The sequence below is a fragment of the Drosophila tropicalis genome, unplaced genomic scaffold (assembly GCF_018151085.1).
Source record: "Drosophila tropicalis isolate 14030-0801.00 unplaced genomic scaffold, ASM1815108v1 contig_867, whole genome shotgun sequence".
Taxonomy (NCBI): domain Eukaryota; kingdom Metazoa; phylum Arthropoda; class Insecta; order Diptera; family Drosophilidae; genus Drosophila; species Drosophila tropicalis.
Genome location: NW_027173362.1, coordinates 646539 through 667847, shown reverse-complemented (window position 1 = coordinate 667847; position 21309 = coordinate 646539). Strand labels below are relative to the sequence as shown.

Sequence of the window (21309 nt, the reverse complement as noted above, 5' to 3'; positions counted from 1 at the left end):
TTTCGATTTCTCGCAATACAAATTCACTGAATCGATGATAAAACAAAGAAAAGGCGAAAGTATTTCCATAGTTCACATATTCTTTAAATTGTATATATGTACATATGTGTTTTGCTTATGTTATTTGCTTATTTTCTGTACCACATCTGGAGAGTCTTCATGCGTTTGACTTTCTTTTGTAACTGAAGGACTCCGTACATAAGCGCCTCAGCAGTGGGTGGACAGCCGGGCACATATATATCGACGGGTATAATTCGATCGCAGCCACGAACCACGGAATACGAATAATGGTAATAGCCGCCACCGTTGGCACAGCTACCCATGGAGATCACCCATCGTGGCTCAGGCATTTGGTCGTAGACTTTACGCAATGCTGGGGCCATTTTATTGGTAAGCGTTCCAGCTACAATAATAACATCGGCTTGTCGCGGCGATGCTCGAAACACAACTCCGTAACGATCCATATCATATCGGGGGGCTGCAATATGCATCATTTCGACCGCACAGCAAGCAAGACCGAAAGTTAGTGGCCAAATGGATCCCTTGCGACCCCAATTTAGCAGATCATCAAGCCGGGCCAACGACCATTCGGCCATGCTGCTCTGCTTGGTGCCAAATGGTGAATATCCCTTTTTGGGCAATGTATCTGGCGATTCAACCACAGGCAAGGTTTGCTGCTGGCGAACCCAAATCGCATTTGCGTTCACGTTCGCATTCTGTGCTGATCCCGTCACAACGGCTGGTAAGATACTCCAGTTTTTGCACGCTGTCAACAGTATCTTAGACGTGCCCAGGGAGGCTGTTGCCGAGCGCAGCATTTCGTCGTTCCTTGGTTTCTACAAGTAAAGCGTTTCAATAGCTTTTTCTAATAAATAATAATTGCCAACCTTTTTATGTAACTAATTGACGGACGTCCGAAATTCAACAAACAATAGAGGTCGCAGACCATCGATTAGACTATCGATAGCTTGCAAAAAATTGGTTGTGTCACTGGAACCGCGACCGCCGTTCTCATTTCACAGGAAATGCCTAAAATTTTCTGAAAATTTAAACAAGCTTTTAAAACTCTTTGAATAAACTTTAAAAAATAGTTTTTTCCTTGTATCGATTAAACTAAACTATCGATATAAATGTGTTTACCATAGTTATCGATATCGCAACGATAAGCAGTGTAGATGAACCAGTGCTAAGGGTCACAGAGTCGACGATAACAAATCGATAACATCGATACTTTTTTAATACACCCCAGATGCTTCTAGGTGTTGGCTGCCAATTGTAGAGTGCAAATGAAAAGTTACGGATTGTGTTCGTCTACTAGAATTTGATAAACATATTTTTATTTGTGTAGTTAAATCTACCTATTACCGAAAACGCGTTTAAAGTGTCAGTAACCAGAGTTAAGTGTAAGTAAAATATGTTTGAAACAGATCGGATTAAAAGACATCAGAATGGATAAGTTGCCGAGACTGCTGCAGTGACTATTGAACAGTGTGCCTGTGTGTGTATGTGTCCATTGAAATATTTTGTCAGTATGTATGTATGTGCATCTGTATGTATGCATATGCACATACACCCAAGAATGATGTATGTATCTGCATATAAAATCTCAGATTTGCCGGATAAATTTCGTTATGTGGGCTAAATTCTGAGCGGGTGCACGGTGAAAATTCGTATCGAAGCAATTGTAATCTTATAAAAAAAAAAAAAAAAAGTTTTAGTATTTCAAATTGATTTTTTCTTTTCTATCTCTTTCTCGCTCACTATCGTATCGACTACTCGACAATTGCCATTGGTGTGAACGGGACAAACAATTGACATCGCTACCATTTCGTGTCTACGTTCGGCTCGTTTTCGCTGACGCTCTTTCAATTGCGCACCACTTGGTCACTCTGTTTGTGCTGCTTGCTCTCATCAGTTTTAGCGTTAGCGCTATCATTGGTGGTGGTGCAAAAATTGCAATTTTGGTGTACCAAAAAAGCGAAGTGAACAGCAGCAAACAGTGGAGAGGAAGGCACGGGTGAGAGAGAGAGAGAGCAGGAGCCAGCAGCAGGAAAGAAAATTTTCATCTGTGGCAGTAAAACTAAATGGAAAAATAATTTAAACAAGAAAAAAAGGGAGAAAATGCTATAAAGAAATAAACCCGGTTCCTAACACAACAACAACTAAAAGATCTGTGGAACTAGTTGTGCTTATCAAACAAAAAAAGAAAAAAAACGAAAAACCCCAAGAGAAAAAAAACTGTATGCCGCTCAAGCTGCCAGCGAAAATTAGCATTTCAGCGAAACGGAAAAGGAAACCGGAAAATCAGTTACAGTGTACAACATTATTTTGGAACTGAACGCGAGTTGACTCCTGACTGTTGATTTGCTGAGTGTGCTGAGTAAGCTGGTTCTTCACCCAGTCCCAGTGACAAAATCGAACAAAAAAAAAAAAACCCCAGCCCAGCCCCAAAAGCAGCAGCAGCAGCATCCAAGAGACAACGTTCCATTCGAACTCGTCGAGAATCATTGAAAAAGCAAACACATTTTGCATAGCCGATCTTTACAAATCGTTCAGTGGCACCCATACACACACACACACACTCACACACAAACATACACTCACACACCAACAACAGACACACACACAAACGCACAATCGACCAAGGCATGCTAGGCACTACTACTGGCAAGGCGTAAAGTTTGTGTGTGCTCTCTTCTCTTAATATATGTACTATTAAAGTAAAGGAATGTTGAAACCGACTAAGTAGTTGCCCTACAAAACGACTAAAGTAAAATAACACAACACGGAAGGCCAAGCCCAACGAACGCACCCAAAAGCACTGGCAGCACCTGGAAAAATTGAATGTCCGTTGTTAGCAACTAAACTATTAATTCTCTGCGCAAGCCACAACAATTTACCCAGGAGTAACAAAACACACTAGGAAGAAACTAAACGTAAGTAATTTGAATTCTAAATTCTTATTAGGAATGCAGATCGTTATAGATAATTATCCAAATTTTCATATTGAATAATCGTTTCGTTGAGGTTTTTGCATTCCTAACTCGAGATGGTTAATTTAAGAGTATAATGTTTATATATGTATATATTAATCAAATTTTTCATTAATTTTCATTTTGAAATACAGGAAGCCGCTTATTCAGTGATTTAAAGTCTATCTGTCTCTTTATTGGAGAATCAATTCGACCGAGCATTGCGATACGACGATCGTGTTTCCACGTAAAAAATGAATGAACTAGACAGTCTCAGGCAGGAAGCCGAATCCCTCAAGAATGCCATCCGAGATGCTCGAAAGGCCGCCTGCGACACATCGCTGTTGCAGGCAGCCGCCTCGCTGGAACCCATTGGACGCATACAAATGCGCACGCGACGTACGCTGCGCGGCCATTTGGCAAAAATCTATGCCATGCATTGGGGCAACGATTCTAGGAATCTTGTATCAGCCTCTCAGGATGGTAAGCTGATTGTATGGGACTCGCATACCACGAATAAAGTGCACGCCATTCCGCTGCGATCATCGTGGGTGATGACCTGTGCATATGCCCCCTCTGGCAGCTATGTAGCCTGCGGTGGCCTCGACAACATGTGTTCAATTTACAACCTAAAGACGCGCGAGGGCAATGTGCGAGTGTCCCGTGAGCTGCCCGGACACGGTGGCTATCTGTCATGCTGCCGCTTCCTGGACGACAATCAGATTGTGACCAGTTCGGGCGACATGTCGTGCGGGCTGTGGGATATTGAGACTGGTCTGCAGGTCACCTCATTCCTTGGGCACACAGGCGATGTGATGGCTCTGTCCTTGGCACCCCAATGCAAAACATTCGTCTCAGGCGCCTGCGATGCGTCAGCCAAACTTTGGGACATTCGAGAGGGTGTGTGCAAGCAGACCTTCCCAGGACACGAATCGGATATAAATGCTGTCACCTTCTTCCCCAACGGACAAGCGTTCGCAACCGGTTCGGATGACGCTACCTGCCGTCTCTTCGACATACGTGCCGATCAGGAACTCGCCATGTATTCGCACGACAACATCATTTGCGGCATCACATCGGTAGCGTTCTCAAAGAGCGGCCGACTGTTACTGGCGGGCTACGATGACTTCAACTGCAACGTGTGGGACACGATGAAGGCTGAGCGCTCGGGCATTTTGGCTGGCCACGACAATCGTGTGTCGTGTCTGGGGGTCACCGAGAACGGCATGGCGGTGGCAACAGGATCATGGGACTCATTCTTACGTGTGTGGAATTAAGCGACATTTAGCATGCGTATTCAAGGGTGGGGGCGGGCGGGGTCAACGTGGCAACGGTGGGCAGTGCGCGCAGTGGGTTAGCAGCAACAGCGGCAGCAGCAGCAGCGGCAGCGCCACAGTGGTGCAGCAACTGTTCTGGTAGTGTGAGAAAGGGGAAGAACCGGATGTGGATGGGGAATGGTGGATTATAGATGATGCTGATGGTGAGTGAAAGGTGCAGGTGTTGGTGGTGGGGTGTAGTGTTAAGGCATAAACCACATTGTCTATGCTGTGGTAGGTGTGTGTGACACTATTCCCCTTAACCCACCCGCACACACAAACACCCATCCATCCCCCTCATCTCTATATCCGCCAATCCCCCTCCCATTATGATTATTTGAAAACAGCGACACATTCGGCAAATGAGGAGGAGAGATGTATAGAGAATGATAGAGGAAGACGCGAAGAGATAGAGAAAGAAAGCGAGAAAGAGAGAGAGAGTGCGGCGTAGCAATGTTGACTGGAACGTAGACCACAACAACAAGAACTTTATATACAAAATTATTTATATTGCTATATACTTATTAAACTTATACAACAAAACCAAACCAAACAAACAAACAAAACAAAAAAAAAACTAAATACACAGACATACAACATGGCAAAACATACAAATAGACATACACGCATACAAGTATATTATTAGTGTAAATGAGGAATTCGAATTGGAAGCAGAATCTAATAAACGATAAGTGAGAGGAGAGCTGCCGCTGATTATAATCAGAGTCAGTCAGAGTCAGTGTCAGCTGTTTAGTCAGTTTAGTCCGAATTTCGATTACCACAGCTACAGTTTAACTAACAAAACAAAAACAAAAAAAAAAAAAAAAAAAACAAAGAAAAAAGCAAAAAAAAAAAAATGAGAATGAAAATGAAAAACAAAAAGTACGTAAAGAGTAAACTTAGTTCAATAACGTAAAGAAATCGTGCGTTTGGGACGATAATTTGATAATGATAATGAGATGATTTGATGATAAAGATGATTTTCACAATACACACGACCGACCGACGACGACGATAACGATACACGGGCTCGACGATTTTGATATATATATGCATTATGTATGTATGTATGTAGTTATGTATATTAATTATGCACATGTACATATATACATGTATGTATGTACATATTTGTGCATTCATACATAGGTATATATAATTTGATATGCGACTTGTCTGTCTGCACAAACAAACACACACTAATACACACACACACACCCAACACATACAACATAAAGATATAGTAAGAATAACGGTATCGTTGCTTGCATTGTGTAAAATGTATGTATGACGGTAGATCCTTTTCATATACACACACACTCACACACACACATACATACAAACATACACACTCACTCTAAAGTCTACACACTCACACACACACACACACATGAAGAAGAAACAGATGATGAACACTGTGGATCCTGAGATGTGGAGCGAAGTCAAATAAAATTAAAGCATTTACAAAATAAAATCACAAAAAAAAACCAAACAAAAAAATTAAAAACAAAAAAAAAAAACAAACAAACAAAAAAAGGTAAATTAAAATTATTGCGTAAATTTAAATGATCAAGTAAAAGTAAACAAAGCAAAAAGAAAAGAAAAAAAAAACGAAAAACAAAAAACACTTTATAAAACATTTTTCTTATTATGTTTAAGTCCTTAATTTATATACAAACAAAAAAAGTAAAACAAAACAAAAAATATAAGAATGATTTAAATAACATACATACCTATGTATTAGTGAAAAAACTATTTACATATATAATGATGATGGCCATATAAGCTACAACAATAAATTGAAACAAAACAAAACAAAGATAAGAAAGAAAAAACAATTAACTTTAAATCCTATAAAAAAAAAAAGAAAAAACAAAACCTAAACAATTTATAAATGTTTAACGAACTCTTAACATACATATGCATACATAGAATAGCAGAAATAACGATCGTGAAAGTACAACACACCAACATAGACACACACACACATACATGCATACATCTACACTGGACACAGACTCACAGACAGGCATCAGATCTATACATATATATATAAAAAATATATATCTACATAGATATATATTAATTGATAACAACAACAATTAACAATAGCAACAGCCTCTAGCACTCACACACACACACCACTCACTATTTAAAAGCATTCGTTGCATTCAGATTCAGAGAGAAAACTAAAAAATAACGAAGATAAACGAAAAAACAACCATTGACTATATATATATATATATTATTATAATTGATTCATATTCAATCAGTTTTATTATGTGTTTTTTTTTTTTTTTTTTTGTAAGGAAATTTGTTTTTGATGAGGTTTCTTTTGTGTAGTAGATGTGGGCCAATTTAAAACATGTTACTGTATTTCTTAAACATTATTATTATGATTTTATTTTCGTTTTCTCATGGGTTTTTTAGTTTGCGTTCTTAGTTTTTCTATATATGAGATAGAAAGTGGCTGGTCCAATAATTGGAGTTCCAAGCACAGAGATATGCATTTTGCTATACTTTATGAGAGAGTTATGTTTGTACTTTTGGATCTACGTATATATATAGATATATATATTAGTGCAATAATCTTATAGCCAATTTAAGGCAAGGAAATTATAAAACTGCTAAGATAAAGAAGATGGACAGAAGAAGGACGAGAAAGAAACAGAGTTGAAATGTGGTGAATTAAACTTGAATCAAAAAACAAAAAAATAAGTAAATAAATAACTAAAAATAAAAAAAAAAGAATAAGAATAAAAAAGAAAAGTAAGGGAAAATAAGTAAAAGTTTCATTTTGATGCCATGCCCCCATTTACGCACACAAACACACACACATACAAACGCACACACAGACCACTATTTGTATTACGGATCTATAGTAACTTTTTGAACAAAGAAAACAAAACAAAAACGAGAGAATAGGTTCCATTTATTTGTTCATATCTTATTTAAATTTTTCTTTTCTTTCTATCTATTCATCGAATTCACTCATTATATTTGAGTTTAGACCGATTACAGAGCGTTGAATAATTTGTATAACGATCGGAATCCTTGAATTAGAATGCAGCAGGAGCAGCAATACCATCGTCAAGCAAACAGAAATTGATTCCTATACGACTAACAAAAAAACACAAAAAACAAAACGAAACAAAACAAACAAAAATTATAACTAAATCAATCGCATAAATGAATAAAACTAATAAGAAATAATAATACAAAGAAACAAAAAGAAAACGCAAGCACACACCATATGTATGATGTATTTAACAAAGTTCAAAGGCAATACAAGATCATGTTATATGTTATGATTGTCCCACCACCACCCACCCTCACCCAAGCCTACCCCCTCCCCTCACAAAAAAAAAACCGGGGGAAATACCGCAAAATCAAATCCAGCCTCCCCTGAACCCCGCCCCCCGCCCTTCTCTTGGTTATAATTTTACATTAATATTATAGAATTATGTTTCATTTGTTGTAATACAATAAGACCCAACAGTCAATACAATATACACAGTGTATCAAACAAAAACAAAAGAATAAGAAAGAACAAAAATAATTCTCGTTTCGTAATTGTTTGTCTCGATTAAATAATTTGATTTGATTGATCGATTATTGAATGATCACACGTCATTCACAAATTGATGATGACAAGTGGTTTGCATTCATTCATGTTTCATATTCATTCGAGATCCAACTTGATTCTTGATGTTTGACTGATGTACGATTTTTGAATGAATGATGAACGAACCATTTGCATTTGGTGCATCAGCCCGGCCATCGGATTGATGATAAACCGAGATGCAGCATCAACATTTCTGATTGCCGATTCATCAGTTGTGATTTAAGGCGTTTGTTTATTTAATGATTCACAATTGCTGATTATTATTCAATCGATGTGTGATTGATAAGCGCAACGCAATCGGGACGCACATTCTTAAAACCAAAAGAAAACAAAACAAAAAAATTAAAAATAAAATACAAAATGAAAAAGGAAAGAAACCAAAACTAATTTGTCAGAATAATGTTTTTAAGCCAGCACAAAGAAGCAACAAGTTAATAATATTCAATTTTATTACTAAATACTTGAACTTGTGTGTACCAAATAGCTAACGATGATGAAAAACAAAAAAAAATAATAAAACTAGTATACAATGCTTTTTGTTATTATTATTTAATTTATTTGATTGATGATTGATTGATTGATTTCTTTGAATTGTTTGGCCCGTTTCCGTTTGTCCAAATCCACATCCATCTTCCGCCTATAACTCGATAAAGCGCAGATTGCACAAAATAATAATAAATACATACTTAACATATATTATGTTTATATGTGTATATATATATATACACCCATATATACATACATATGTATACTACATACATTTTTTTTTTTTTTTTTTGTAAACTCATATAGTTTTTATTCACTGTGCAAATCGGTGAATGGATTCGGTTTGTCTGAATATTGTCTGCTCTTTTAAAGGTTATAGAGAGTTGTATAGAGAAGAAACGGATGTGTCCATAATAACTGATAATCGGAAATTATGAAAACGCATAAGCAACCAGCAAGAACAAGAACAACAACAACAAACTTCGAAAGAAATATGTTAATATCAGAATCTTTTATGTATGTATGTTACTATGTAATTTAATTCTATATACATTCTATTATTATGTTGATATGTATATGCCGCAAATTCACACATACATACATGCACATATATAGTACTTTTAGTTTCAATTTTTTTGTGTAATATCTATACCCAGATTGAAAGAAATTAATAAAAAACAAAAACGTATCTTTGTAATTAGATCTTTACATACACCAGAGAAATGCACTATGTAATCCAATTAACATGTGTTTGACAGACATCACACAGACACAGTCACAGCCACTACCACCACCAACACTAACAGAGTAAAGAATTCAAAAGAAAAGAAGAAATTACACACACGTACATCTACATACATACATGCTAACTACCAAACACACCCACCCACATACACACACACACACACACTAAAAACTCTGAAGGGTACATGATCATGTAAAAATAACATATGCAAACATATTCGGAAACTTAAAACAAAAAGCAAAAAAAAAAAAAAAAAAAAAAAAATTAAATTTCACTGATAATTTAATATATATATAACTTGTGTCATAACCGTCAGCTCAGCGTTATACACAGAATATATAATAAAATAAATTGTGTTAAGTGAATGCCGTTCAGTTGATATATCGTGTGTGTATGCCCATCTATACATATATGTATATATATAGATATCGATATCGAGATATTTATATATACATATATTATTCATATATGCATGATATATATGCTTCGAGGTTTGACTCATTAAATAAATCTTTTGGTTAAGTATAGTAGTGGCAATAACTGGTTCTAAACGGAAAACAGGACAGTATTCAAGGCTTAAGAGTTTTGCATGATGTTATGGCTATTGGAAGTACATGCACACATACATACATCTATGTATGTACATACATACATGAAGTAGGCAGCCGATTTGAATAAAATTTAATCCTATAAAGGCAGTGTACAATGCTCTGTTTGGTGACTATACAAAAATAAAGTTTTGTTTTCCACTTAAATTGGTAATCCGTACAGAGTGTGTCCATGCAAACAACAAGTGCAATGAGTGTTTGATCCTTATCTAGGATAAGACTTCGTTTGATTGGCGCTTACAGACAGCTAGAAAGTTAGCTTCCGACACAATTTGAATTTACTGTCACATCCGTTTAGTCAGTCGAAGGAGCCAAAGCAGAAATTGTCTGTATTTGTTTTAGCATCTATATATTTATTAATCTACAAAAAATATAAAAAATAAACAAAAATTGCAGCAATATTTAAGGTAAGTACATTCACAACGTGTAATTCCATGAAATAACTAAAACGGGTAAAATTAAAAAATAATAACGATTCTTTGTACATCCAGACGTACATACATACATACATAAGTACAGTGTTGGCCACAAATTTACTCTCTGGTTTTCTAGGCTGCCCTTGAAAAAGTGTGCAACGCATAGAACCATATAAAGTATATATATTCTTGATCAGCATGACGAGACCAGTTCATATAGCCATGTCCGTCCGTCTGGATCAACGCAAACTCCTCCTAGACCGTAAGAGCTACAGACTTGAATATAGGCTTGTATTTACTGCACGGGTTGTATATCTCGGAATCAGCCGGGATGAGCCTCCCATCAAAACTTTTGACGTTATTGCTTTAAGGTTGAACTTTGTGCTAACTTTGATAAACACCGGAAGACTATATCATATAGCTTCCATAGGAATGATCGGTGGAAAACACTGACTTTGATCAACAACTTCGTTATTTGGCATGCTAAGATTGTAATCCGTCCATTTAACTTTTTAGATAAAATGTTTTTCGATTTGACGGCTATATGCACGTAAGGAAAGAGTAACAAAAAACTTGCAAGAATATACAAACTTTGGCGGGGTCGAAGTTAGCCCCGGCCCTTTGTTTTTTTGTAGAAATTTGTTTGTTATTGATAAATATTAACGAATTTATTTTTATCATCAAATTATGCAAAAAAGAAGCATTTTCATTTTGTACAAGATATATGTTTGTATGTATGTAGTTTGACATTTTGGCGAAAGTACGAAAATAAACGTGTGGACATTCAAAACAAAAAATTGATGCAAGTTCAATATTAGGTCAGTAAAATATTAACTAACTTTTCGGTTCTAGTCTTTTATATTGTACGCCTAAATTCAAACCAAAATAACAGTTTTTATGTCCGTCAAGTTAGCGACACTGTTAAGTTTAAGTTAGCGACGGTCCTCTGTTAAGTTTTTTGTTTTTAATTTTTTTTTAGCTATTTATAAACTTTTTTGAAGCAAAGCCTTAAATTATTAAGAATAGATAAAATTTTGTTTTTGAGTCAGTTTTGGGGGTTTTTGAGCATTCCATGTATTGACAAATTATCCACGAAAGTCTTTTTTTCGTTTTCGTATAGCTCTAATATACTGCAACGGCTTAATGAAGATTAAATGCCAGATTTTTCCCCAATTATTTATCTATATCCTTACCAAGTGTGGTTAAAATTCCTCACACAGTTTTCGAGAAAATTGCATTTTTTTAACCAGCATTGATATTTTTGGTTTTTCCCTCATACAAAATGTCTTAAAAATTACGCCGACTTTATCGGGCAAAAACTAGACTATACAGTAACGGTTCAATAAAGATTGAATGCCAAAATTTCGAGATGACTTTCTGGAATAAGTTCAGACAGTTTCATTAAAATTCCTCGTAACGTTTTTGAGAAAAATGCAAAAATGTGGGAGTACCTTCAGGGAACAATAATTTGTTTAGCAAATACAATTCGCCAATGTTTTCTTCTTCTTCCTACTTTAATTCGCCCCTTGTAAATGAGTGGAAAAATGGTCTGACTTTGACTTTGACTTTATATAGTAACGGCTTAATGAAGATTGAATTTCGGGATGAGTTTCTGAAACATATTTAGGTAATTTTATTAAAAATTCCTCTGCGTTTTCGAGAAAAGTGCGTAAATGTTGGGGTACCTCTGAATGGCATTGTCCTTAAAGAAGGTCTCCTGCTTGGGTGGTGAAAATCTGTAAACTGTAAGTTTTGATTTGAGTTTTACAATGTCGCTCCATAAGTTGGCTGGCTGATTTGAATGGTTGGCTTATCAACAGATTTAATGATCACGGCATTCGCTACCGCTGATCGACCTTGAGTAATGAGCCAGTGGCCAAACGACGGGCTACCCACTCAATGGGTATCATCTCACATTTACGGGCAATAAAGGATTTGGCACCGCAATGCTTTGCACACGCCATTTGTGATATTCAATATCTTTGCATTGCCGGCCAGATCATGAGCCTTGACACTATCGCCGGGAGTGATGCGATGATAGACATAAGCCAGGATGTTCGGTTAAATAGTAGACCTGCTTGGCTTTGTCCTCAATGAGAGCTTTGGCCAGCTTATAGCCATCGACTGCAATCGAGTCTGAAACAACTGTCATCTCTAAAAAATGTTATCGCTATCGATTCAGAGTTGTTAACAACAAATCCTCTCCAGCATTAAAAAATAAAAAAAAAATGTTTTGAATGGAGAAATAACGCCGCGAAAGGTATTTTATTTTATACTGTTGATTCATATGTGTATTATGCGTGTTTATTTTATATATATGTATATGAGTTAATGTAAAAATATTCATATATTCAGCCAAATATGTATGTATATTGTGTTATGCAGTTTCTATGTGCACATTCATGCGTCCGTACATGCACTTGTACATTCCAAAGGACAAAAACAAATCCCACAAATCTCCGATTGTTGCTCATGCACCTGTGAATGTTTTTTTTTTTTTTTTTTTTTCGTTTGTAGGTACCTACGCAAAGGAGACATATGTACATAATTTAATTTGAAACATTCAACTATACAAAATGCACTAGTATCTGTGCGGCAAATGTCATTTACAAGTCTGTGTCAAATAATTTTAAAACTAAACGTGAAAACAAAGCACAAATACAAAGCTCAAATTATTGGTGAAAAATTATAATTGGGAAAACATTTGATTTCCTTAAACAAATTTGCGTATGTGGATGTCGGTGTTTTGAATCGCAATATTTATACACATGTATGTATGTATGTATATATGCACATCGTGTGTACATCTAGTGCATATGTACATATGTATGTACATGTATACATGTGTTGGTACAACGAAAACAACAAACAAGTGCAAAGTTCAAGCAAAGACCCTTTATTTTGCTCTCTTTTTGTTTTTTATTGCAGTACTTCAGATGGCAGATGAAAATTTACTGCACAATATGGAAGTTGATGTTGGCTCCGGACTTGAGGAACTAATACAAGCGGTAGATGACGACGCTCTCAAAAATTACCACAAAGCACAGGCTTCATACATCACTCCACCGGCCGCCGATACCACATTCATAAGCGATATTCTTCGAGAAATCTTTTATAGTCCCTTTAATCTCGGCCTGCTTGCAATAATTTGCTTTCTGGTCTACAAAATAGTAAGAGATCGTACCGAAGTGCCTAGTGTAGGCTCGCAAAAGCCTATTGAGCTACAGTTGCCTAAAATTAGGCGCGATTTTACTATACAGGAGCTGAGACACTACGATGGCAATCAGCCAGATGCCCGTGTTCTATTGGCTGTCAATGGAAACGTATTCGATGTTAGTAAAGGAAGACGTTTCTATGGACCAGGTAAGAAGAATTGTTAGATATTCCAAGCCCAATGGGTTAGAGAATCTTCCGCATTCAGTAGCATCCTTTTTATACTGCTGTAAATGCCGGTTACTCGAGGGACTGGCCGTATTACTTGGCTTCAACTGATGTTCGCTATAAGCGGTATTCAAAACAAATGTTTTTTTTTTCTTTTTGTCATAAAATTTATTTTGTATGGTATTTTCTTTTTGTCATAAAATTTATTTTGTATGGTATTACCTAATTTGTGCTCAGATGAGCAACTCACGAAGTTAAAACGAAGTATTTTTGAGAGCGTCGAAATGAAATTACTCTCTCACAAACACATTTTGCTCTCTTTTTTGCCTTCGTCCTCACTTTTAATCGTTTTAAGCAGTATTTGTGTGCAAAATTGTTTCATTATAAGCGGGATATCGTTTTTATTTTTTAAAACCATGCTTTTAACGCTGCTAGAAGCTGAAATTAGTAAAATTTCTTGTGTTCAAAATGTGTTTAATTGACCTAACCCAACAATATTTAATTCTCTACACAGAAGTACTTATTATCGTTTCTGATCTATTAAATTTGCAGGTGGACCCTATGCCACATTCGCTGGACGAGATGCGTCACGTAATCTGGCAACATTTAGTGTCCAAGCCAATAACAAGGATGACTATGATGACCTAAGCGATCTTAGTGCAGTAGAAATGGATTCAGTGCGGGAGTGGGAAATGCAATTTAGAGGTATATAAATGTGTGCCTTCAAAATCGTCTGTAATGAATTTCAATTTCAATTTTACACAGAGAAATACGATTTGGTTGGCAAGCTGTTACGAAAAGGCGAACAGCCTACCAATTATGATGACGATGAAGAAGATGAGAACATTGGCAACAATGAGGAATCATCCCGTTTACCAAACGAGCCGGAGGATTTTGCCAACATCCAGAGTGATGGCTTGCGCGAGCGTCAACCGAACACAACTGCAACGATGACTGAATCAAATAACCTGAATACACAAAGGGATATAGAAACTTCCAATGAAAATCTAGTAGCAGGCAGCGACATTTCCTTAAGCACAATGTCCAACAGCAACATTGCGCGCGACTCGACCGATTGTTAGTAGATTGTGCGATTCGGGAGCTTCTGGATAAGAAAACACTTGAGTTAATATCCCAGAAAGAAAAAAAAACAAGAGTATAATTAAGCATTCAGCATTAACACATAAACTCAAACGGAACCGAAAACAAAAACGAAACGAGCGTAAAAAATCACTAATGCAAACTAAAATTAATATGTGCTAAAACAAAAACTAAAAATGAAGCAAACTACCATTGAGCGCAGCCAAATTGGTGTAAATGTTGGATCATGAAATCATTATAAAAAAAGAAGTCGTCTCGCCGGCTTCCATAATACACCAAGTGACAAAAGTATATTTAATTTCCAAGACCAAATGTTTACGTCTATTAAATTCGTTTTACAAACCTCAAAGCATATACTATCTCTCGTTCCGCCACTAGCCTGCGGCCTCTTCCGCTTTTATGGAGTAAATCACATTCATACTTATACTTTAGATGTTTCAAGTCCGACCTTAAAGAAGAAGAACTATTAAGACTAATTAGTGTGCTGAATTTGATTTTGATAATCAGAAAATTTGAAACAATCGATTTGTGCGCGTAATCAGTCAGGATAAATACAAAATTTGATGTCTAGCTAAAGTATATTCTTGGAAAGATCGGTTTTATCCAATAAGCGGGGCGGCAATGGGCATGGCAAAGTGATCTATGTAGGTGTTCATGCGGACGGACAGACAGACAGACAGATGGGGCTAGACCGACTCGACTCAAGATGGTATATTCAATATGAGGTCGGAAAAGCTTTCTTCTTCTGCCTGTTACATACATTTTGGCGACTTTGATATACCAATTCACCCTGTGGGTGCATGGCATATTCAAAATTACCCCCAGTACCCCATACTTTACGGCGTTATCCAATGGTACAGCTTCAGTTATCTCACCCATTCATTCACGTTGTGATTTTGTCTTAAATATTGTTTTAGTACGTACACACTATATTCATTATGAATTAAAAAAATTAAACGTTTTATCGTCATGTAAGCTTTTGAAGGATTCTGAATTTCGGAAAGGATTCGAGGTGGTTGGGCCGACCACCTGAAACCTGAAAATTTGTAGCAATGGTCTGGAATTTTTTGGTGGACATAACTTGTTTAAATAAATCACAATTCTTGTAATAAAAACAAATTGTAAGTTATATAAAACACAAACGAAATGTTCTTTTGAATTGCAAATCAAGATCAATCTTTGGGTAAGATTTTAAAAAATTTAAAAATGTTGGCTTAATTTCAAACATTTATTAAAATTACCAAATAAAACAAAAACTTTTACCAGTTCGAATTGAAAAACGATATAATACAAAAACTCATATTTCAAAAATGCATAAAACATGCCCAAACATATTATTTGTAATGTTTTTTTTTTTTGTTTTGTTTTTCAGTTAAAACTAATTGTCGTTTATCTAATGTAACGTATTTATCAGAAAATGTAGTTATTCCTCCTCCTCTTCCTCCTCCTCCTCTTCTTCCTCCGTATCAGATGGCTCTGGAGACTCTGATGACAATTCTTTGGTAGTTTCTGAATTCTCAGGCACTTTTTCTTGATCATCTCCATCGGAAGACCATGGGTCAGTTAGATCTGCATCACCGGATGAGATTTCTTTAGTATTTCCTGAACTATCTTTGTCAGCTTCTTGACTCTTGTTGGCCGAGCGTTCCTTAAAGATTTTCTCAACGACCATACAGCGTATTTGTCGTGCCGGAATGTCAATGAGGAAGGCCACTGCAACTGCAGTCAAGACTATGGTGATCATTTCACCTATGTCCATCTGTAAAGATTGCATGAAATCAAATTAAACCCACCTACTACTACTACTAATACTGCACACTAACTAAATCTGTGATTTGAAACTTTTGTGGCTCCTTTGCCGAAGCCGTATTCCAAAGGACCACCAAGTAGATGGCTAGTTGCAACGGAAAAGCTATTCGCGAAAGAAAGAGGATTGCTTGAGCCACATAAGGGTATCCCTGCGCCACAATTGCTCTCTGCTGGAACATAAAAATGCACCAGCAAATGGCCAAGCCCAGAATTAGTGGACTCCAAGCCAGATATGAGGCAGCATCATTGGTGTTGTAAACAAATTCACTTCGCATGCTGGCCAACGGCTCCCAGAAGCACCAAGCGATGGCCAGCAGGCTGATGCTCCAGCCGACGGTTCGAAAACGTTGAGCTATGTTCAGGACACCGTTCTCGCTGCGGTAGAGGAGACCACCGCCAATGCCCAGTAGGTAAGGAGTAGCCCGACTGATTGGCGATCCATAGATCATGTTGGCCGTACGATAAAATTTGCTGACACTGCGAAATGTTGGAACGAATTGTAGTTTATTTCTAGATAAACCAAACGTGAGGACTTACTGAATACCATGAAACAGCGAGGGGGCCAGATGTTCCTGATTACTGCGGGAGAAGCGTGCTGCAATGGAGATGGCATTGATGGCCCCATATATGAAAAATCCTGCCTCGGAGTCCGTATGAAAGAGCCACACCATAAGCGGACCCAGTAAGTACAATTGCACATCCAATGAAAGGCTTACAGCCGGCGGAGAGCACTGGAATGGATGAATTTATTCCAACAAAAAAAATTAACCAAACTGATGACACAGTGAGTTTTGGAGCATTACCGACTCTTCAAAGCTGACCAAATTGTGGAGACTCAATGCCGGACGCCACATATTCTGTTCACAAAGTCGAGCATTTTCGCGTATCAACTGTCCCCAAAGCGGGCCAGCTCCCAGATTGGGCAGAATCCATGTTTGGAAGCCAAGTAGAGCGTATATGGTGAGTAGGTAGCGACTTGCCCTCAAGGCAACATTCTTTAGGAAGTGAATCTGTGACTTTTGCTCCATTTCAAGCGACAACTGATAGGCGACTAGAAAACCACTGATCACTAGCAGGACATCGCTGTAAAGAATGGGCAAACGGAACAGAAGGCTCCAGTAATTGTCGACAGCTTGGACTAAGCTATCTCGATTGATAAGCGGCAAATGGCCAACCATGATAAACTTAAGGCTTAAGTATAACATGAAGATCACACAGATTCTCAGCAGGTTAAAGAATGGAAAGTCCTGTTCAGGACATTTCACCGCAATGAGCGACTGAAAAGTGCTTTTGGGAGAAAATTCATTGAATACACTCAACAGAAGGGTCGACAACTGACTGACTGGCTCTTCCGATGATTCGGTAACTGGACTCGGTTTCTCCTCCCCAGCATCGTTTTCACTATCCACTGGCTTCGATGGCCAAAGAGCCTTGATGACTCTACCACTCGTAGCCGTAAGCCAATCCCGTTTCTCCCAGAAGTAGGCAAAAATGCAAGCTGAACCCAGGGTAATGAGAGCCAAGCTAAAATGAAAAACAGAGCAAAAACATCCTAGAATCCTTCGGGAAGCGTCTCTTCTTCACTTACATGCTTAGGCCAAACATTCTATCGTTCCTCAAGAGCTTTATATAATTCACTTTTCGCTTCAGGCTGCAGTTATCCTCCTCCACCCTGATGTAGAACTTGATGCCAGTGTTGTTGTATATCCTGAGGTTGTTTTCCATTATCTCCTGTACTACTTGCGAGGAGCAGGCATTGGGTATGCACACGCCCCAATTGGCCACTGTGTATCGTGGCACGAAGTGCTTTGGCTAATGATTGGATGGATATATAGACTACATACATACATATTTGGTTCTGTACTCACATTACTTATGTGGGAATTCCAAAGACCAAAACCTTGTAGCATATGCAAGGGCGCCTTCAACTCGGATATTTTGGTCCTCATCTCAATCTGCGCCAAACAGTACTTTCCATGAATGCGTCTTGAGCTACCCGACGACGTCCTTGCCTTTGCCACTGCTGACGTCTGGGTGCATAAATCAAAGTCCCCAAACTGATTGATGTATCCCCGGAGAAGGCCAGAGCTGACTTTTCCTGTGGCATCGATCACTGTAGGCGAGAACCAAAAATTAACTTCTCTTTAAGTTCCCCTGACATTGTTCTGACGCACTTACTCTGTAGAGTCCAGATCTTATAGGCGCGCATTTGCTTTTGGAATATCTGAAGATCCTGCTGGCATGCACCCGTCGTCCAAGTATTAGAGAAATTGGCCATGAACGAGGGCAGGGAATGCAAGATTTGATCAAAATAGTCATCGGGCAAGGGATTGGATGTTATTGGGCCACCGCCGTCATCATCCGATTTGGAGTGATGTGATCTCTTTTGATTCTGCTGTGATTCGCCATCGCCATCATCTGACATAATCATGTTGAATGGCCAGCGATTGAGATAAGCAAGCCAGCCGGGTTCGTCCACCACCGGCGGCTCCTCGGCTCCTTTTGTTGGTCGACCATTTGAGATTTTCTCCCCAATCCATTGCAGCCAGGTGATAATATTATTTGTGGGCGTCTCTGGTTCTCCTTCAGGCTCACTGGCCACAAACAAATCCAGAATATTACTGAAAATCGAGGTTGAATCATCTTCATCGTCATGAGCAACCTCATCCGAGAGCTCATTGTCGGTTTCAGTTGATTGATATTTTTTATTTCGCGATTTCTCTCTGTCGTTCGATCTCGTATAGTCCTCGTCAGGGTTCTCGTTCGATTCGTCATTATCATCGTCGTTCTCATCCTCAATGTAGTCGTCCACGTAAACGCGTTCTATTTTACGAAACTTGAACTTGTGGTCGGACCCCGTGCGTCGTCCGCCGGTCTTTTTCCTTTCCTGCACAAAACTTGCAGCATTGTCCTCCACTTCGACACTGGCATCGTCGTCATCCGTTCCACTGGCTAGGGCAAATATGTTGCCCCTTGGTGTATCCAATGCCAAAAAGAGGTGGAAGACAAGAAACACTGTCACCCAAAGGAATCGTTGGGTTTGGCCATAAACAATCATTATTAACTCTTGTCCCTTATCCTGAGTTTAGGCGAACCCTCCTGTTGATTGCAATTCTCTCTCACTCTCCCCTTCTCTCTCTCTCTCTCTCTCCCTCTCTTCGGATTTATTCTGGGGACAAGTTTTAATGCTTTCAAAATAGTTCTTTTTACATTTATGCAAAGACTGAGCACAACTAATTTTATTTGCTTTGCGACAAAGAATGTTTTCCAAGATGCAAGAAAAAAACCATAACATCTCCGCCGCTTCAGGGTGTTTAATTTTGTTAAGAAGACGTTTTGAACGGATAACTCGCTGTTCTCGTGTTTTATCAGACATAAACTGTCCTCTTCGCATAACATAGGACTTATACCGGAGATCTTCATGGGCAACTCGACGGATAAGACCGTCAGAAACATTAAGATCCTTTGCCAGGGCCCTTATTGACTTTGAAGGGTCCTCATCAATAATTGCTTGCACTTTTTGAACAAAGTCTTCCGATCGGATGGTGTCAGAACGTTTCTCGTGTTTTTTGCGTTTTGAAACAGGCTCTGCGTTGCCCCCTGATGCTTCCAACTCACAGCGCACCTTATAAACGAATGAACGGGCGCACTTCAGAAAATTCGATATTTCTAAATCGGTGTGATTTGCACATAATGCGACAATAACTGCATGTCTCTTCATTTGTTGAGTTAAGTTGTAGTCCTCCATGTCTTATTTAAGAAAAATTTTATGTAAAAATAGTGATTTCTAAAAGATATAGCAACATATGTACATGTCCTCAAATACCGTACGCACCCTGTATTATGCATATGCATGTTCGAGGGTTGTTCGAAAGGTTTTGCTTGAAGTCTTCGAGGGCCATTTGCTTATAATAGGCGTGTTCATATTCACCCAAACGAAAACTGTCGAATTTGGGTCCTTAATCAAAACTGAAAACTGTTTTTGACCCCACATGACAGTTCCCTGAAATCTCAAACTTTCCCATGAGTTTCAGATGGATTAGCAGAATTTTTGAAATGATTAAGTCTAGAAAAAGGATTAAAGGGAAAGCCTACAACTCCCTCTATTCTCGCAAGGATAGTTCCTGTGTTTTTTTTTAGTTTCAAACGATTTATCAGAGTTTCTTCGGCCATTAAAGATTGTCAGTGACAACATCCAATGGGATGAACAGTCCCTCGTTTGGGCGAAACCATCGATTCTGCTCTGGTCTGGGCACATACATTTCTCACCCCGGGTCTCCACGCTATTTATACATACATACATATGTATGTAAGCGTTTTTATATAGATACATACATATGTATGTACATACGTTGTAACTGGGTACATCAGCGATACATAGTATTTTTATAAATCATACTATAGATACATTGCTCTTCGTCATAAGTAGATGAACAAATTTTTATTCCATCTCGAAAAAAGGGAAAACAGGTGGAAAATCTTTACCTTTGTTTTCACAAATAGAAAACTCATGCTGGAAAGCGATTGTGAGATCTAATTGCCGACATTCCTTTTCATTACCCATAATGATAACTTATCTCTTGTGTCAATGAAATCGTTTTCAACCCATACCGGAAGTTCTTCTCTGTTTTGGTGTTGATCTTGTAATCCTCCGCTTTTTAGCGCCATCGATCACAAGGTTATGGTCAAATTCATGGACCTTTTCATCATTGGTTAGTATCTCTCGTACAAACATATGTATAAGTATGTACATACTTTTCCATATATGTATGTATGAACATACAAGAATATATGTACATATTTCTGGCGATTTTCACACTCCTATCTTAAATACTTTTTAGAGACAAATGGAA

The 21309-nt window shown here is 37.9% G+C and overlaps 4 protein-coding genes across 10 annotated transcripts; 2 read left to right on the top strand and 2 right to left on the bottom strand.

The window, feature by feature from the left end:
- Positions 1–62: 62 nt before the first annotated feature.
- Positions 63–1043, bottom strand: ND-20 (NADH dehydrogenase (ubiquinone) 20 kDa subunit). Its single transcript, XM_068298262.1, has 2 exons — positions 888–1043; positions 63–836 (listed from the first exon to the last, which is right to left on the bottom strand). Exon 2 carries the CDS (start codon positions 816–818, stop codon positions 129–131), a length of 690 nt encoding a protein of 229 aa, XP_068154363.1. The 5' UTR covers positions 819–836; positions 888–1043; the 3' UTR covers positions 63–128.
- A 207-nt stretch (positions 1044–1250) lies between these two features.
- On the top strand, positions 1251–9093 carry Gbeta13F (guanine nucleotide-binding protein subunit beta-1). Its single transcript, XM_068298767.1, has 3 exons — positions 1251–1403; positions 1916–2936; positions 3128–9093. The coding sequence occupies exon 3, from the start codon at positions 3227–3229 to the stop codon at positions 4247–4249; it is 1023 nt and encodes a 340-aa protein (XP_068154868.1). The 5' UTR covers positions 1251–1403; positions 1916–2936; positions 3128–3226; the 3' UTR covers positions 4250–9093.
- A 923-nt stretch (positions 9094–10016) lies between these two features.
- Positions 10017–14996, top strand: MSBP (membrane steroid binding protein). 5 transcript variants are annotated; one of them, XM_068298604.1, is made up of 4 exons: positions 10017–10156; positions 13094–13528; positions 14099–14251; positions 14312–14996. In XM_068298604.1, exons 2-4 carry the CDS (start codon positions 13102–13104, stop codon positions 14626–14628), a joined length of 897 nt encoding a protein of 298 aa, XP_068154705.1. In that variant the 5' UTR covers positions 10017–10156; positions 13094–13101; the 3' UTR covers positions 14629–14996. The 5 variants fall into 5 exon arrangements, with proteins under 5 accessions (XP_068154705.1, XP_068154703.1, XP_068154702.1 ...); XM_068298602.1 differs by lacking the exon at positions 10017–10156 and adding an exon at positions 12310–12425; XM_068298601.1 differs by lacking the exon at positions 10017–10156 and adding an exon at positions 12750–12777.
- Positions 14997–15976: 980 nt separating this feature from the next.
- On the bottom strand, positions 15977–19713 carry LOC137583422 (O-acyltransferase like protein-like). 3 transcript variants are annotated; one of them, XM_068298445.1, is made up of 7 exons: positions 18635–19712; positions 18325–18569; positions 18045–18268; positions 17260–17980; positions 16994–17187; positions 16471–16933; positions 15977–16406 (listed from the first exon to the last, which is right to left on the bottom strand). In XM_068298445.1, exons 1-7 carry the CDS (start codon positions 19512–19514, stop codon positions 16071–16073), a joined length of 3063 nt encoding a protein of 1020 aa, XP_068154546.1. In that variant the 5' UTR covers positions 19515–19712; the 3' UTR covers positions 15977–16070. The 3 variants fall into 3 exon arrangements, with proteins under 3 accessions (XP_068154546.1, XP_068154547.1, XP_068154548.1); XM_068298446.1 differs by lacking the exons at positions 16994–17187; positions 17260–17980 and having other exon boundaries at positions 18635–19713; XM_068298447.1 differs by lacking the exons at positions 15977–16406; positions 16471–16933; positions 16994–17187 and having other exon boundaries at positions 17568–17743; positions 17800–17980.
- Between the last annotated feature and the right edge of the window lie 1596 nt (positions 19714–21309).

Bases quoted from the DNA above. Each gene is read 5' to 3' on its own strand.
- ND-20 (XM_068298262.1), bottom strand. From the start codon at position 818: ATGCTGCGCTCGGCAACAGCCTCCCTGGGCACGTCTAAGATACTGTTG.
- LOC137583422 (XM_068298445.1), bottom strand. From the start codon at position 19,514: ATGATTGTTTATGGCCAAACCCAACGATTCCTTTGGGTGACAGTGTTT. The intron at 18,269-18,324 runs GTGAGTACAGAA...TCCAATCATTAG, and splicing joins GGAATTCCCACATAAGTAAT to CCAAAGCACTTCGTGCCACG. The intron at 17,981-18,044 runs GTAAGTGAAGAA...TTTTCATTTTAG, and splicing joins AGAATGTTTGGCCTAAGCAT to CTTGGCTCTCATTACCCTGG.
- MSBP (XM_068298601.1), top strand. The intron at 13,529-14,098 runs GTAAGAAGAATT...TTAAATTTGCAG, and splicing joins AAGACGTTTCTATGGACCAG to GTGGACCCTATGCCACATTC. The intron at 14,252-14,311 runs GTATATAAATGT...AATTTTACACAG, and splicing joins GTGGGAAATGCAATTTAGAG to AGAAATACGATTTGGTTGGC.
- Gbeta13F (XM_068298767.1), top strand. From the start codon at position 3,227: ATGAATGAACTAGACAGTCTCAGGCAGGAAGCCGAATCCCTCAAGAAT.